The sequence below is a fragment of the Dermacentor albipictus genome, chromosome 6 (assembly GCF_038994185.2).
Source record: "Dermacentor albipictus isolate Rhodes 1998 colony chromosome 6, USDA_Dalb.pri_finalv2, whole genome shotgun sequence".
Classification (NCBI taxonomy): domain Eukaryota; kingdom Metazoa; phylum Arthropoda; class Arachnida; order Ixodida; family Ixodidae; genus Dermacentor; species Dermacentor albipictus.
The window spans coordinates 8,597,276-8,615,407 of NC_091826.1; the positions used below are offsets into that span (position 1 = coordinate 8,597,276).

The window sequence follows — 18,132 nt, forward strand, 5'->3', positions numbered from 1 at the left end:
TTAGCATTATGTTTGCATAGCATTTGCTTTAACAGTTGTGTAAACATCAAATAAAGCTTCGCTCAGCACTGATTGCCACGTATGTGTGGGATCTGTAATATTGTTATTCATGAACTCCTAACTTCACACTTTCAGCTTAAACTTCGATTTCCCAAAAACTTGTGGCAATGAAGCATGTTGATGTTGAAGCTTGGCTTTTCTGATTAATGATCAGCTAAGAACAGCATACACAAGGGACATTTGACACACAAACGAAGACAGGGTAAAAAATAGAGGCATACGAAAATGACACTGTGTTTGAGTGCCTTTACTTCAGACTGGTTTTGCGTGCTCTTCTTAGTAATCGTGAGCTGCGGGCAATAAACATTGCAAAATAAATTGCAGAATGCCTATGGATACACCAGTGCAGAATCCATTGCCATGAAGCCAAATGCGAAAGCAAGTTGCCATGAAGCAGTACCATGCAGAAGAGCCACAAAGAAACTGGTGATGACAGAATGCACACAACAACATTGTTTCTGGAGACATGGTTTATGCCAACAATTTTGCAGGGCCAATTTTGAAGATTTGAACGCTGTGTTGTAGCAGGTTTTTGCACAGATTATAGGTGATTTTTCTTGTTTCCAGACAATTATAGTTAAAGCTGTGGGTTATTTGTGTAAAAATACACTATTTAGATGGTGGTACAGAGTGTGCCAACTTTACGAAGAAATATTCAGCTCAAAGTCCTGGCAGATCTCTGTCCATCTTATCTCACAAGACCTCTATCTATATTGACCATGTCCTGTTCGGATTCTGAATTCTAAAAATTAAACATTTTTTAAGGTCTAAAACAAATGCGTAGAAAAATACTACAAAGATGTGAAATACTTGCCAACCAACTTTTCCTGACTAGAGTGTAACTCACCTGACTTTTCCCCACAAACAGAAAAAGAAAAGAGGAAGAGAGGCAATCCAAATGTCTAGGCAAGCACACTTGGAACACTTGCCTGTATGGAGTACATGATGATCTTGAATGTGTACACAGAGAAGGTGTTGGGTACCCAGAGCTGGTGGTTGTCCAGGTGCCTGGACACACAGAACAAACAAGTGGTGCTCCCATCTGTTTACCTATGACTGACAGTAACTTGCCAGAAAAGCACAGTGATGCTTACAGTGTTTTAGTAAAATAGAGGTTGAAAATGACTGTGAGCTCATCAAGTACCCAAACTCAGTATTACATCTAAGCTAAGAAAGCACACCACTGATTAATACACTGCAAAGAGACCCAAAGACACCATGCCAGCTTGTCAACACGTTAAACAAATTTAAGTAAACATCTCCCGTCTGTCACAGTGGAAGTTACATGGCACAAGTGTACCTGTCACACAAATTAAGAATTTGTAATGGCTGGTGATCATTTTTTGCTGTTACCCAAGTAATATTTTAGCTATGTTACATCACAAAGAGAGCACATTAAACTTTTTTATGACATCACAGCTCTGTTACTACGTACTATAATTTACTAGAGTTTTTTCACAAGAACAGTGAATGTGTCTGACTGAAGAGAGTATACACACACATGGGACAGCCAAGTGGAAACTATCAACTGTTTATTTTTCACAAAAATGAGAATATATATGATGCAGTCTGCTTGCACACGCAAAGATACCTTTCCATGCTTATCGACTCCCGCCAGCCTGGTCCATTTGTTGTTCTTGTGCAAGAACTCTAGTATGTATAATCAACTAGCGCATTGCAGAATTTTCCTTGACTATAATTTAGCAAAGTAATGCACTGCATGTTTCACTCAAACGTCTATTCGATTTGCATGCATGTTTAACATGAGTATGTACCATACTACTTTGTCTCTACTAAAGAGTCGTATGCTACTTTGCTTTCTTACCACCCCTTCCTCTGCCCACCACTCATTTTTGACTGCTTCTTAGCAGAAGGCAACATGCCATATACTCCATTAACATGTGGACATTCATGCTATTTCATTTTTTTTTCTGCTCGCATTACAACATTTTCATACAAATCAGAAAAAAAAAAGGGGGCTATGAATCGAAATTCATTGTGTGGCATAGTATAGTACATATTATGCTTACCAATTAAAAACTCAGCTCAATTCAAACCACAAGAAGCCATTCTCAGAGAAGAACCTGAAGAATCAGCCTAGTAAACAATCATTTAGCCAGCCACACCGATACAAGTGTGGTTTTCATCACAGGCCAATGGCGACCCAAAACAGAGTGAGCTGTGTTGGTCGCTACTCACTTCAAAACTGGCTTGATGACAGATGCGATGTGACCATATGTGGCTCGCCCCATGACTTCTCGGAAGCAGTTCTCGGCCAAGGTGACGGGTGTCTCCACTTGGGGGCTATCTGGCGTCTCCGAAGCCCGCGCACTGCCAAACATCAGAAAGCACCAGTCAGAATGAATAAGCCTGCACTCAAACTCCCAAAGAACAAAGCAGCAGCTGCTCACTCTTGCATCCTCAATCTAACGGGGCTTTTTTTTCTTTTTTTTTTTTGACAGCGTTACGGGGCATCTTCAGGGGTGCTATTCAGCAATTTTGGTGGTGTTACGGACACTTTTTTCTTGACTTTTCCATAACGTTACGGCCAGCGACACTTGAGAAAAGAATGCAATGAGAGCAAATCAAAACCTTGTCTGGGCAGTGCCGCCGCCTTCCCCACTTTCTTGCTGCGAGTGAACAGACGGAGTTCTTGTCGTTTCTAAGCTGGAAGGAAACGAAGAGAAATAGTTCGCTGCTGCTGAGAGCGAAGTAAAGTAGCGTTACTGAACAGTAATTAGGTGAAAAACTGAAACACAAGGCCTAAGAGCTGTGATATAGCGAGTGCCCATACAGATGAAGCAACACTTGCTCAAACTTGTGCAATATGTACTGCATGTGGCCGTTTTTCTTGTAGCTTTACAACTTTCATGTCAACAAAAAACACTACAAGTATGCATGTTTTCTTCTTGTAGGTTATGGCCAAGCTGAGCTCATCAAGGCAGTTCAATCCTAAAGAAGCACAAAATGAAACTAACTGCTCTTTCATTTGGATGCTCTACTTATAAAGGTACCACTAGGCTATTACCTCAACAATTCTACTACAGCTAACTCAGATGTCTGCAACAAATCTTCTGGGGCCAGGCTGGAAGCAATAAGTCTAAATTTAATGTATGTGTCGGCGGAATGCCATTCTTCGAGCACTGTCATGGTTTCAGTGCGACCTATGGTGGACTTTTTTAATGAATCTGCCAGTTCAGAAAACAAGCTGATAGACTTCCGAGCTGACCACAGTATCTTTCATTTCCTTGCACAAATCCAGGTACTTGACTTGCAATTTGATTTTGCATATACGCCTGCACTTGTGGCAAAGGTACACAACACTGAAATGTTTCAGCTAAGCAGTGCTGAACTGTGCTGACATGGAAAAAAGTTCTGCACATCGCATGAGACTGTAACAATACTATCATGGAAAATAGAGAAATATGGTAATTGAGTGCATTACACTGTGCTTGTCCTTAGAAGTTGCTGTCCAGCTGCTCTTGAGTGGCACTAAGCCATAAAACAGAAGATGCAATTTATATATATATATATATATATGTATAAAGAACTTGAGTGGTGCTACAAGGTAAACAGAACAAGTATTTAATTTCGACAGTTTCGATATATATATATATATATATATATATATATATATATATATATATATATATATATATATATATATATATATATATATTAAAACCATAAAGAACAATCCAAGCCAGCCGACAAACTCAAAACTACAGTATGCTAGAGATGATTTTCAAAACAAGGCCAAAGTGGCAAAGGATCATTACTTCAACGAAACTCTTCCGAATTTCCTTGCAAACAATTCTCGTAGGTTTTGGAAGCACTTCAGTATAAATGCAGCAGTGCCACAACTATTTGCAGAAGAAAAACGCTAGAAAGCTGATTAATTTAATGATTTTTTCCAGTCAGTATTCACTGTCGAAAATAAAAATGTACCCACGGTCAATTCGTGCTTTACCACGACCATCGATGACCTAATTATTACGGGTGCCGGTATCATGAACCTTCTGTTAGAAATAGATTCTAAGAAATCCAGTGGCCCCGATAACGTCCCGAATGACTTTCCTAAGAGGTACGCGGAATGGAGTAGCAAATATCTAGGCCTAATTTTCAAGAAATTTTTCCAATCCTCTAAATCACTGTCAGACTAAAAATTAGCTAAAATTATGCCAATACATAAATCCGGAGATAAAGATATGGCATCAAATTATAGGCCTATATCTCTTACAAGTACATCGTGCAAACTTCTTGAACACATTATTTTTCAACACATCACACTTTTCCTTCAACGACTAAACTTTTTTTCTACGAACCAGCATGGATTTTGAAATGGTTTATCAACCACGACACAATTGATCGAAGTTGTACATGACCTTGCTTATGGCCTAAATAACTGAAGTCAAACAGATATGGTTCTACTAGATTTCTCAAAAGCCTTTGATAGTGTAAGCCATAATAAATTAATTATCAAACTAGAAGCTGATTTGGGTAATAGCCCAATTACCCGTTGGATCAAGGACTTTTTGTATAATCAGAAACAATTTGTATTCTTTGAAGATGTTACATCACTAACTATTTCTGTGTCATCGGGTGTACCACAAGGATCAGTCCTTGGGCCATTGTTTTCCTAATCTACATTCATGACATCGCAACGAGAATCGATTGCAACATTAAACTTTTTGACGATGAGTGTGTTGTTTACTGGGAAATCAACAGTCATGCACACCACCTTGCCCTGAGTGCATCCCTCAACACAATATCTGAATGGTGCGAGCTGTTGCAGATGACAATTACTGTAAAAAAATCCACCATAATTACCATCACTACAAAAAAAGATCCTTCTAACTTCACTTATGCAGTCAATGGCACCGTGCTGACTAAAGTTGACTAACAAATATTTAGGCATGACACTTAATGCAGACCTTAAATGGACCCCGCACATCGATAACATTACTGCAGCAGTACTACATAAGTTATATTTTTTTTAAAAGGTGACCAAAACTAGCACCTACTCCAATTAAACTACTCGCCTGATCTGCCAACGTGGTTTGGTTTCCGCATACAATGACTAACTTAAGAAAACAGGAAGCAGTGCAAAGAAAAGCCATAAGATTTGTACATAACAGGTACAGGCGCAAAGGTTCACCCTCTAACCCTCTTACCGCATATAATCTAAAAACGCTAGCAGATAGAGCGAAAGAAGCCCGCCTCAAATTTTTATTCTAGATACTTCACAACAATTTCAAGATAGACGCGTCCAAATGCACTTCGTTTTCCGACACTCGACCTACATGTCAAAGCCATGCAAAGAAACTAATTGAATGTTCCTACAGTAATTGAACATATAAACATTCTTTCTTTTTGCTTGCCATAATAGAATGGAACCCACTGCACCCATCTATCACAAACACCAAATTGTTCTTGGAATTTGCTAACAATATTGAAGGCAGCAAAAACTAGAATTGTTACTTTATGGTATCAATATCATTAAACTTTAGTAACACTAGAGTGATGTTCACTGTCTGTATTCATTTAACCAGTATGTGTTGTTGTAATGCATTACTGTAGCCTCTTATTTCCTACATTTGTTTACATATTTGATCATTTTGTAAAATGTTTCACATATTGTATTGCCCTCCTACTATACTCTCAGCTGAGAGCAGCAGTATTGCAAATGAATAAACAAAATAAATAAATACAAAGATATAAATATAGATATACTTTATTGCCTGCTTGCATAAATTAAGTTGCAGCTCATTTCCACATTTATTGAGAACTTGTTCGGTGAGTAACTTATTCGTAACTGCCTCGAGTTCAGAATGCCATGGTTAGTTTGCTCACGTAACTTGAGTTACCATCTGTCCAGTCTTTTACCAGCGCATCTGGCTTTTTCTTTTTTGGTATGTTTTGCCAAATGCTGGTGAAAACACCTGATGATACATGTATCTGTCAGTTGCCTGGTCCCCTCCGGCTGAATGTCTGCGACTCTGAGAACGTCTGTCATATGAACAAAGCAGGGTGATGGGGGCACAGTGTGCCCTCCCCAGACTTCCCAGTGGCATCTGCCCAGCAATGAAGCTGGGCAAATACAGTTTCTCTCATATTGCCTCTATAACTTAAGAACATTAAATCCAATCAATCAATCAATCAATTATTGGTTATGCTCTGCATGCAGCTACAGCAGAAGGCAAGCTCTGGTTCTAGCCACACTCAGTCACTCTGTAACACATCCCCAACTTGTAGCTTGCCAAACTCTCTTGCAGGAAGGGCGGGTAGTCCCAACTTGTAGCTTGCCAAACTCTCTTGCAGGAAGGGCGGGTAGTCCAAGTGGCACTCGGAGGGCCGCAGCCAAAGAGAGTCCGAAACCTCAGGAATGCCCCTTTGTGGCTGTTTTGCTTTCCTTTCAGGAGAGGCACATCCTGTTCATGAAGGGACAGATATGTTTTCCCTTTCCCATTGTCTGGCAGAGGGTTACAGAATGGGTACTAAGAGAAGGGAACCACAGTAGAGGACAGCAAAAGACTAGGTGGTGCGATGAAATTAGGAAATTTGCGGGTGCTAGTTGGAATTGGTTGGAGCAGAACAGCGGTAATTGGAGATTGCAGGGAGAGGTCTTCGTCCTGCAGTGGACATAAAATAGGCTAATGATGGTGATGATGATGACGCTGCTTAGCCGGGAGGCAAGCGTTGGACTATTTGCCTGAAAAACTCACTTGGCATCCTGCATGTTGAACAGCAGCGAAGGCACAATCTTCTCCATGTGGGTTTCGTCCCAGATGTTCACCTGGAGATCATCACTGACCGTCTTCCGCACCACACCTTGCAGACCCCGAAGTCCTGCTAGACGCAGCCTGCAAACACACGAGAGAAGCTTTCTTAACAAACTTTCTGAAGAAAACGTCCTTTTATGCAGTTCTCCGCAAAGTTTCAGAATTAATAGCTCGAAACTGGTGTCATCTTGAGAATTCGTTCCAAGTGGGGAAAAAAAATTTAATTTTAATTGTGGGGCTTTACGTGGCAATACCACTTTCTGGTTATGAGGCATGTCATAGTGGGGGACTATAAAGAGTTGGACCACCTGAGGTTCTTTAACGTGCACCTAAATCTAAGTACACGGGTGTTTTTGCATTTTGCCCCCACTGAAATGCGGTCACCATGGCCGGGATTCGATCCTGCGATCTCATGCTTAGCAGCCCAACCCCATAGCCACTAACCAATCGCGGCGGGTCGTTACGAGTGGATCCGCCTTGCGAACTCCATGGTAGATTCGTAAATTGCAATATGGGCCATAAGGTAATTAGTTAGAAAGTTAATTAGTGTTTTTTTGTTAATTCGTCAATTATGCATTTCAATTTCTTGTGCAAGTAATGTCTGCCGCTTCAAGCAGACATCACTTCATGAACAAGAATTGTGCTATCTGCCACAGGCAACCTTTAAGTATTTTTAAAAGTGTTCGCTGAAACACCCTGTATATAAGAGTTCTATCATTTTACTTGCAGCAATCACATTATTCACAGAAATTCGCAATGTTTTGCGTATAATCTGGTATGGTGACAACGAAAAAAAAAAAAAAGAGGAAGAAGAAAGAGGAAAAGAACTGGTTTGAAATATAGCTGGCTTCAAATGCATTTATACACTAGGTTCACCTGCAACAGACTTGTGCTGGTAGACCAAAAGATTACAGGTTTGAAAACAGACCTCATAAATCACCTTTACAAAAATTATCTCTTTCTTTTCCCCTTATGTTTTCTGTCAGCCTTTCAATTGTCACAACAATGAGCAGAATACATCAGAGAAACCGATTCAACAGAAATCTTACTGTTTTCTCAGCTCGGCATCTGGGTTGTTGTCGTGGCAGAGGGAGGAAAACTTGGACACAAAGAAGTCATAGCGTCGATGATACGATGGCGTGTCCTCTTCTATGTTTGCAAACCTAACAAACTGTATGTGCAAGACGGGAAGAAATGCACAGACTTAGTGCGCAGCACTGAACAAGACTGAGAATCTTTCATCACAACACAATACAGGAAATGGCGCACAGGCAAGAAGAAAAGGCACTATGGAATACAACAATGCTCACATATTCTTCATTCTATGCCCTTCCGCATACTGTCCCAGGAAATGTCACTGTGACACAAAATGTGTCATACATGGGACTCTGGTGCATTGTAGTAAGAAATTTTGAGGAGAGGTGGGTGCATGTGTCCAGATGAACATAAAACCAAAACAATGGTCAGCACATGATGCATTACTCACTACTGAACTAGTACTTGACTCCTTTCAATATATTTCTTATTTTGTTACAGAAAGCTTTATGTACAGGGCTATAGAGGAACAGTGCAGTGGAACGCAGCAGGGCTACTCTGATGTGTACCAAAAAAGCACACATGCATGCACATGCCACCTCCATTGGAACACAGCCACTCCAGTTGGCAATATATAATTCACTGCTATGTTTTCAAACCATAGCACTCCATACTTACTGAATGAAAACAGCAGACAGAAGATGTCAGACATGGGTGAGAAGGTACACAAGTACACAATGTAAAGTAAGCTGTTGGCAGTTCATGTGAATGGCACACACCGATTGAGTGGCGAGCAGCTGGAGGTCTGGGTTCTGACACTCTAGTAGGCGCTGCACCATCTTGAGGAAGCTCTCCACAAACAAGTTGAGACTCTGGGCATGGCAGGCAACAAGCAGCTGGTCCATGGCCTCCATGGAGATCTCGACATACTTGAGTCGGTGGCGCGAGATGTCACGTGAAACCCGTAGCGCCAAGTATTCGCCGATTCGGTCCAACTTCTCAGGAGAGGAGAGCGCATAGAATGTAAGCTTCTCCATATTGTTACGCACAAGGCCATCCTGAAATAATATTGTAAACATTGGACTCAATAAAGGAGCAAGATACCGTCAAGAGTTTTGCCCATCAATGTGGACAGACAGCTTTATGAAGAAGACTATAGGTTACCCAGCCACCATATGCTGGTAGTGCTTTCTGGTAGCTGCAAAAAACAACTCATAACCACAGTTGCCATGGCTACCAACGATGCCTGTGCTTCACTTCAGCAGGTCCCAATTATCAATCTTTCCTTTCTGCGCCTTTCTCCAGTCTTTTTTTATTGTGACACTTATGACACGTTGCTCAGATGTTCTGCTCCTTAGCTCCATTCCATTCAAACTGACTCCAATAATGAGTGGACCTGTCTCACTTATCTAGGCTTCTAATTTATTAAACACTCGATTCCTACACAGCATTCAGTAATCTCATCCCATATCCCAGAATGGTGCAATAATGTCTGGCAATGTTACAGCAACCAGAATGTGGTTGTTTACATTTTAAAATAAATTTGGACACTTGCAAAAGTATTTTCTAAAGGCAGTCAAGTAATTCCACACTGTCAGTATCCTTTAGAGACATGACCAATTTTTATGATCCTGTCAACAAATAATTAAAGGAAGTCAAATGCAAATCATCCTGTATCGCACATGCCGCATTAGTAAGTCTCCATCCACATTTAATAAGACAACATACGTGCGGGAAATATTACATATGCATGCTATATATATATATATATATATATATATATATATATATATATGCAGACACAAGAATATATAACTTGACAGGCTGAAAGAAGAAAGAAAATCTTTGCATTCTGAATTCTTTGAGTGCGGGCAAGTGCAATTTAAGAAGAATAAGCCAAAGGTGACAGCTGCATAACTCACTTCAGGGTTGGCAGGGAAGATATTATCCACCAACCGCTTGTAGCGGGGCCGCAGTGCTGCACAACACCCACAGCAGCCTGCAGATAAAAAAAAAATAATAAAAGAAAGAACTGGCAGAACTTTAAATGACATTGGGACCATAAAAACAAACAGCCAGTAGCACATTTAACATGTTAAAGGGGTGCTGATATGACATTTTCGACCTGCGATTTTTTTTTGTTTAAACAAAGGTCCACACCCTCTATCTGTGCCGCCCCCCTTTCCTTAAATACTGGCAAGTGTCACAGCTACTTAAAGAAAAATTTATATAATATTTGTTTCTGCAAACTAGTTTCAGTATACCCAGGCGGTGTATTAGTCATGGCATCATGATAAACTTGCTCGCTCAAGTCAAGCTATTGCTGTGACTCTAGTCTATCTTTTTATCAGCAACATTTTCATACTTAGCCTTATAGCTTGTGGGGTTCTCCAATGCTCTTGGGACAAAGGAACGACAACACAGTAGTGCAAACAGTCACCAGGGCATTTATTGCACCTTCCATAGATCAATGCCTGCTAGCCGAGTTGCTATCCACAAAACTGGCCGATGGGCACGCGACAAATCTAGAAGTCCGACTCACCGCGACCAGATAGCGAGCGAATATGTTAGCCCCATGCTGGATTCCAACACCTGGTCGTTCGCGCGTACTGCCACGCGAACGGTGGCGCATTCCAAGGCGGCCACGCGAGACGGTCTCGCAGAAGCATGGGTCGGCGCACGCGCGGCACGGCACGTCCGTACCGCTTGCTGTTTCGAATCCAAGAGAGCAAGCGCCTTCCTTTCGGCGCCCAAGTAACCTCGCCTGTCGGCGGCGTTAGCAGCGCAACACTCGCGCCATCTCTCGCACTACGCCCCAACCACTTCGACCGCCGCGGGCATCACGCAGGCCACGCGGCGAAGCCGGATTACAGGAGACGTGCTATGCGGGAAAAACATCAGGGGACGCGCGAGAGTCGTGCATCCCCACAAGCTGTACAATGTCAGCAAATTTTTGCTCGACATCATGATGTCATAACGATGTCAATGATACTAGGTCTGCATTTGAAAATGAAATTCAGTATCAAGTTAAAATATAATTTCCCAACCTTTGCACTTGGCAAGTGTAATCCATTTAGGTGTGAGAAGCATGTCGTAGATTTTCTACAACTTCAAAAATATGTGTCGGTACTCCTGTAAGATACACATAAAACAAGGGGTGTTCAAATGGCGAAGATTCTGAATAAGATCTAACGTGAATATTTGAGAAAAATGACCACCAAATGTCAAATAGAGAACATTTCCTAATTTCTGAAGCAACAGGAAATGCGAGGCTCGCATGGAGTCTGCCTCGTGAAAAAATAACAACAAATAATATAAAGAGAAATCGGGCTTTATGCATAGGCACATGCATTTAATACCATTCACAATTATATGTCCAGACAATTGAGGAGCTGGTAAATGATAAACAACCAGTTTAAATTATATGGGACACTATGGCAACGAGAGGAATGAAACCAAGGAATGTTGCCAGCTGGACGTACAATGATGTACACTGAAGGAGAGAAGTGTGACACCACAAACTGTTTTAAAGGGATGCATCATGAGACTGGCCAGATAATAAATTGGATCAAACTTGTATACTGGCTGCCTAAAAGCGACGCATTCTGAGTGAATGAGTGGCAATTATTGAGTGCACATTATCTGTTATCTGCCCCAAGCGTTTGCTCAGGAATGTTGCTTCTGCACAGCAGCCACATCTATCCTGCACCAGAATCATTCGGAACAGTTCTCACTTCAACTCGGGCTCCAACTGTTTTTGTATATTGTATGTTCTCAGAAAAAAAAAAAGTTAAAGCGATTCGACAACTTCAAACAGAGCATTCTTGAATCAAATAGCAAGAGCTATTCAATTCACATTTGAAAATTCGAACTTTCACACACCTCTACATAAATTATCGCTACTCAGTACCATCATCAGTAGTGGAAAGGAAGCTTTAGCATTTGTAAGCTAACCAACAACAAAGTGAAAATATAAAGGTATCATGCAAGAGCGCTTGCTTGACAGATAAGTAAAAGAGCATCAGGGGTGCTAGTATGTTGAAGCCTCACATTCTATTTTGTTGCTGCAGACACATACATTTACATCAAAAAAAATTTGGACACAGGTTAGTGGCAAGAGTTACAAATGTCTGACAGTTGTCTTTATAACATTTATTCACACAATATTCCCAAGCATTATGGTGCCAAAGTTGTTTTGCTAATGTGTGTTGTGATAATTTTTTTCCAAGTGTTGTCATTGTTTCTTTGTAATCCCTACTGCACGTAAAAAGAAAAATAGTGCACGTCATTTTCAGTGATAGTGTCTTCTTCCAAGCATTATGCACGAAGCTGCTTTATTGGTTCACGTCTGCAATTTCCTATTCTACAATGCCTATGTAGTGATGAAGCAATAATTAGACAACAAATTAAGTGAACAAAAAATACATAATTAAAAAATATTTCAGCTTTGTAGTTCAAAAATTATTTGAAGCAAAAGAAATGGCACATGCAATAAATCCCTCTTAATTGTTTATGTAACTCTAGGAATATGTAGCGCAGGAACATATTGAATGAGCGTTCATATTAAGCAACTTGAGCTAGTGCCTTGAGCACAGGCACTTTAGCTTCCAAGGGGCCTATGCAACCATTTTTTCTGTGCAATAATTTTCATTTGAAATCACCAAGGCATTCCTGAACTGACTGAGGCATTATGAAGGGGTAGCTGTTTCACTGCCATACACCTATTGTTAACTAATCAATATAGTTCGTTAGTTCTGCTTTACAAGTTCAATATGTGTAATTTCAATGTTACTACTAAGCCAACATGCAGCTTTACCACGTGATGTTGCTATATAATTGCAACACAGGTCATCATTTCATTTCATGTTTAAGATCTCCACATTTATGTGTACATTTAACGTAAAAATATATTCTCCAATTACCTATTTCAAATTGCAGTATTTTAACTGAGAATGAACGGGAGGCAAGGTCAGTGCAAAAAGAAATGATCAAAACCCAGGCAATCACATGTATGACTCCAGCCAAACACACGCTTTTGAAAGCGATACTGCTCCTTGTTTTGCAGGAAATTCATGACTAACAAATATAAGGTGTACATCGGATCAGTGAGTCAACATGTCAAGTCACGATATTTCTTGGAGCAGTGTTATATCCTGTAGTACACAGACACTTTCAACGACCACTACCATTAATTATTGTTGAAATGGGTGAGCCCATTGACTCCATCACAGAGCTCTATCTTGTGAGATAGTCGATGGAGCTAACAATTTCAAGTGAAAATGCACATGCATCAACATCAGCTTATACATCTGTGACAACGTATACATGATGATCGATTCCAAAAGTGTGCACTCACAGTCATGTTGTTCGCACTGCTTGAGGATGGAGCCAACCCACTGGCTTTCCATACACCAGCGCAAGCTTGGAGTCAGGAAGGACATGCTGCTTCGAGTCAGCTGAGAGCGGCTATAGAAGTCAAATGCTTTGCGGGGGGAGGGTACAGCAACTCTAACATGCAGAAACTATGCTTCTCTCGCAGAATTCGATTAGCAAGGAGGATTTCTATGGTGGAGTATACGGAGGGCGTGTGTTCGCGCCGCCGGAGAGAACGTCTCTTGAGCTGCCCTTTTTCTATGGGAAGGTGCACCAAATCGAAACGTGGAAAAACAACAGCTTCCTGCAGCTACATCACTACGGGGCTACATGGCGGTCACTGCAAGCAGCGATCAGCTACTAACGTCGGTCGACCGCAGACACACTGCGCGAAACAAACTACGGACCACTACGACGCGTCGAGTCGCATAGCCGCGCGCTCAACCGAGAAGTCGGCCGAAGCTCCAGACTGCCCGTAAGGACGCAAACACGCAGAGAGGCTGTGAGGCCTCGCCAGCAGCGATCTCGTCGCCACGTCCCGATCGGAAGGCGATGCATCGTCGGACGGGAGTAAGCATGGCGAGAACCGCTGGCGACGACGATGCTTCAGCTGGAGCCGTTAAGGCACGACCTTTGGGACCCCCTTAAAAGGACGCAGGATCCCCCGCCGGCGGCACACCGAATGCGATGCGGTTCCCAATGCGGCGGCAAGCGAGCTCTCTCCTCCGTCCGCGTATCGACCCGACACCACGGCTGCGCAGGCAGCGGACGCGCCGAGCGAAACCCAGCAAGAAATAATAATAATAAAAAAAAGCAAACACCGCCCCGGGGCGCGGACCAATGGCTCCCGACGGCACGGAAATTCGAGCGCCTGTGGGCTTCTTTTAAATCGAGGAAACTCCGCGAAGACGCGGTATCCGCCATCTGCGCTTGCACTGCGCCGCTGCCGGTACCCGAAAGCAAGGGCAGCCATTTCCCCGCAAGAACATGCGACATCGCTGCCTCCTTTTAGGCTGCTCGTTATTCGTGGCCTGGAAGAAAATGAAAGCTACTGTTAACGCGGTACTACAGAAAATCTGCTTAGCTAGGCAGCCTCTTGTCATTAGATGCGGGTATTTGGGTCCTGAGAAATGTAGAAGCTCGTGTGAAAATTACGTGGCAGTTCAGCTCTGAATGATCACCAACGCGATGAACCGGTAAGCGAGGGAGGCAGCTGCTCTGGAAATCGAATTACGCGCCCTAGACCACAGCTACGATCGTCCTCACCCTTTAGATCACAGGCGTTAGTGCGTTGACAACGGTATACGTGCAGATGACAGTGACAGTAGGCGTGACGGTCAACTTACCCATCCCGGCGACCTCCAAATGAAGTTCACGCTTTTTCACAAGTAATCGCGCACGGCTACGCGTTGCGCCCCACACATGTAGTTTGCGTTATTAAATTGCAGAGAAGTTTCTTCGTCATGGCCGGGATCGAGTTCGTGGGCATAAGAGCACAGAAGCAAGGACGCCTCACGAAAAGGCCACAGCCCACGGTCGAGAAATTCACAAGGTAGGCGTCGCCGCGCAGAAACGATCACTCGCCAGAACAGTACTACAACAAAATCACTCACGCCGTTCGCGCGTGTGCGCAGAGTACTGATTTCCACAAAGCTGCCACGGTGTTTATTGTATTAAGAAAACGAGTGTCGCCATGACGCGACTTTGTTTCCTTTCCTAGCTCTCCTATCTATCTACGCCATCTATGCTTATTTACCTACAGCGATAGACAAATAGACGCTATTGCTTTGATGCTGAAGCTTAGCAACACGTAGCGCGACCAAACTGCCAATGTTGTAACTACATTTTCACTTTTATGGCCTCCGAGATTTAAGCGCGCCGGCTGGGTTTCTTTTTTTTTTTTTCGGCAGGGCAGGGAAGAGCAGGGGGAAAGCATAGAGTTTCTCCCTACATTCAGTGAGAAACTCTATGGGGGAAAGTAAACATGTTCGCAATAGAGATTAGTAAAAGGCGATTGGAAAGTTGGTGGGAAAGAAAAGTAAAGAAGCGACAAACGACGGGAGGCGTGCAAAAACAAAGTTCACAATAGAGGTACAGAAATTTTGGTTATGAGAATTCCGCGTGGACTTTTTTCCCTTTTCCCTTTACCATAGGTAAGACACTAAACAATAGGCTGGGTAAACAATATAATCACAAGGACTTGGTGGCGCAACCCACTATTCTGTTTCAAAGAATAGGCTCATAGCATTTATTCGCTTATTCATACTGTATGAATCATAGAGTTTCTCACTGTAATCATAGAGTTTCCTACAAAATGTTTTGTAGGAAACTCTATGACTGTAGTGAGAAACTCTATGGTGCGAATTATAGAGTTTATATGGCGCTATGTATGTGTGCCTAGAATGTACTGGCTAGTGTACGGCTAGTGTACCGTCCGCGGCCTCTCGGGTGGCACCAAATGCAATGAATGCCGGCGGCTGCCACTAGGGGCGCTGCAGTGCAGGTGGGTATGAAAGCTAGGGAAACGACGGAGCATATTTTATTAGAATGTGAAGACATCTATCCAGCGGTCGATTTAGGCACCACTGGCCTCCTTGAAGCCCTTGGGTTCAGCGGGAGCAGTGGTAAAGCAAACAGGTCCGCAATAGACATCAGTAAGAGGCGATTGGAGGATTGGTGGAAGAAAAGTAGGGAAACGACAAAGGACGGAGACGTACAAAAGCACAGTTCGCAATAGGGTATCAGAAAATTTGGACGTGGTAGTTCATAGTGTGTTTTTTTTTTTCTCATGGGTTAACCTAGGTAGGATATTAGGCAGCATAGTAGCAAGAGCTTGGTGGCGCAAGCCACCGCCCCGTTCCAAAGGGGACGCTCATAACATCCATCCATCCATCCGTGCCGCGGCACCATCCGGTCTTTATGCGGTCTTCGTAGCCCGCCGTGTTTCCACAGCATCGGCAAGCGGGCTGCTGCGCTTTTTGTTTTTATTGAGCTATAGCAGCAGCACAGTTCAAATGTGGGCAGCTGATTTATAAATCAGGGTTTGTTTCGATTACAACAGGCTTCTCTAGCGCTTGTCGCTTGCGTGAAAAGCGTGTGCTAGCTCAGCTGGGCTTCGACCGGGGAACCTGATGTGTTTTATGCTGGCGAAGAGAAAACGTAATTTCTAAGGCAAATGCCTTGATCTCCATGTTCCAAGGCCGTGTTGCGAGGTACAGAACATATCACACGATCCAAGGAAGGCCAGAAACGAACCAAAGCATGTCCAGCCGTGTATAGGAGATGCTAAATGATTAGCAAATTTAAGTATTCATTATAGTGATTGGATTAAGGGGATAAGGCTGAATTAGAGGTATTAAGGTGTATTAATTAAGGATTCGAGTGAATTAGAGTAGGCTTTACAAGGCTTTCCCCTTCGAACGTGTATATCTTCGGCAAAAGCTAAGGACACTTGCTTTTTTAATTCTAGCGATGATGGCATCGTAATTTTTTAAGGGGACGTTTCAGGTTACATTTTTCATTCTAATAAAGTAAAGGAATTCTAAGGTTACGTTACTGTTCTATTGATGTTATATTAATGCATAACCATTCAAAACCGCGCCTGTAACCGATCATCTTTTGAAATGGCTTGAATTTCTGTGTTCTTTCTTTTTATTTTATTTGCTGCTATTTCTGCCTACTATCTTATTGTTGTCCTCATAGGTTTGAATGTTTTTGATGGTTTGTAAACCATGTACCCATCTCCTCATAATTCCCATTGGGCCCCGAGGATAGGATAATAAGCAAAAAAAAAAAATGCCTGTAAAATGTATAGTATACTATACATTTTTTTTTATACCTGGTAAATACGTGCAGATTTCTTTTTATGTCTGATATACGTGAACAAAGATAGGAAACAGATATATTTCATTTAAGCGTAACAAAGATTTTATTCATGCGTAACAACAGTTAATCGCAGGCATATAAGACAGCCCTAGATGAGATAATGCACACATATATGAATAGATCGCGCAGTGACGCAGTTTCAGGAGCTTCTGCCGTTGCCTTTGCGCTTCCCTCTCTTTGTTGATGCCTTTTACAGAAAAAAAAAAACGAAACCTCAAGAAAACAAAGAACTTTGCAACTGCTGTCAAAAGCTGGTTTTTCATACTCTGGGCACCCTGGTTGAGGAAAGGCCAGCTGTCTGCAGCTAGCTGACCGGAAAAATCAGCTATACTCGCTACATGTAACTTGTTTTTGCTGAAGAACACAGCTAAGAGCATCTACCCGGCCTTCACAGCGCTTGACGTCTTGGTAAGATAGACAAGCAAGGCCTCCATTGTCAAAATGGAAAGTGAAATAATGAAGCAGCGTCTGTACTAGCTTCAGCTTTACTTACGCAAAGGAAGCCTGCACAATGTGGTCAAGAATTTTGGGCAGTAATCTATCGTGCAACATAACCTGCAGTATAGTAGATCAAAGCACTATATACTGCTCGTTTTTTCTTTTTTCTTTTTCCCCTACTCAGGAAAAGTAAGCTTGCTTAGCAAACTCAGGAAATATCGTGGGTATAGCTTAGGGTTTCAGGCGTGGTCACGATGGAAGAATACTTCCACCGTGGGCGTGTTTTATCGCGGGGAATCTCGTGGACAACGTCGTTCACGGTGATAGAGAACGCGCGCTCGACTAAGCTGTTTTCGAACTGTTTTTCACAAACCGCAGCAGTTGGTGCCGGCCTTCTGGCCATTCTCCTGATCATTCTTGCCCATTCTGCTGCCGCTTCGTATCAGATGGTAGAGTGAACAAGGATACACGCCCTTTGTTCGAGCGGTAACCGCATCCACACAACGGCACAAAGCAGGTCCTCTCCTTGCACTGTCTCAGCTTCGGCATTTTTTCACCG

The 18,132-nt window shown here is 42.5% G+C and overlaps 1 protein-coding gene across 3 annotated transcripts in view; it reads right to left on the reverse strand.

The window, feature by feature from the left end:
- stmA (Protein EFR3 homolog stmA) overlaps positions 1-15,000 on the reverse strand; it is a 45,881-nt gene extending 30,881 nt beyond the window's left edge. The window contains exons 1-8 of one of the 3 annotated variants that reach the window (XM_070539856.1): positions 14,597-15,000; positions 9,800-9,876; positions 8,657-8,935; positions 7,892-8,013; positions 6,786-6,923; positions 2,653-2,727; positions 2,260-2,391; positions 990-1,068 (exon numbers count right to left, since the gene is read on the reverse strand). In XM_070539856.1, coding sequence (XP_070395957.1) covers positions 990-1,068; positions 2,260-2,391; positions 2,653-2,727; positions 6,786-6,923; positions 7,892-8,013; positions 8,657-8,935; positions 9,800-9,876; positions 14,597-14,600 — 906 coding nt within the window. In that variant the 5' untranslated portion in view covers positions 14,601-15,000. Of the gene's footprint in view, positions 1-989; positions 1,069-2,259; positions 2,392-2,652; positions 2,728-6,785; positions 6,924-7,891; positions 8,014-8,656; positions 8,936-9,799; positions 9,877-13,233; positions 13,981-14,596 lie in introns of those variants that run through there. The other 2 variants (XM_070539854.1, XM_065424808.2) reach the window with 2 other exon arrangements.
- Between the last annotated feature and the right edge of the window lie 3,132 nt (positions 15,001-18,132).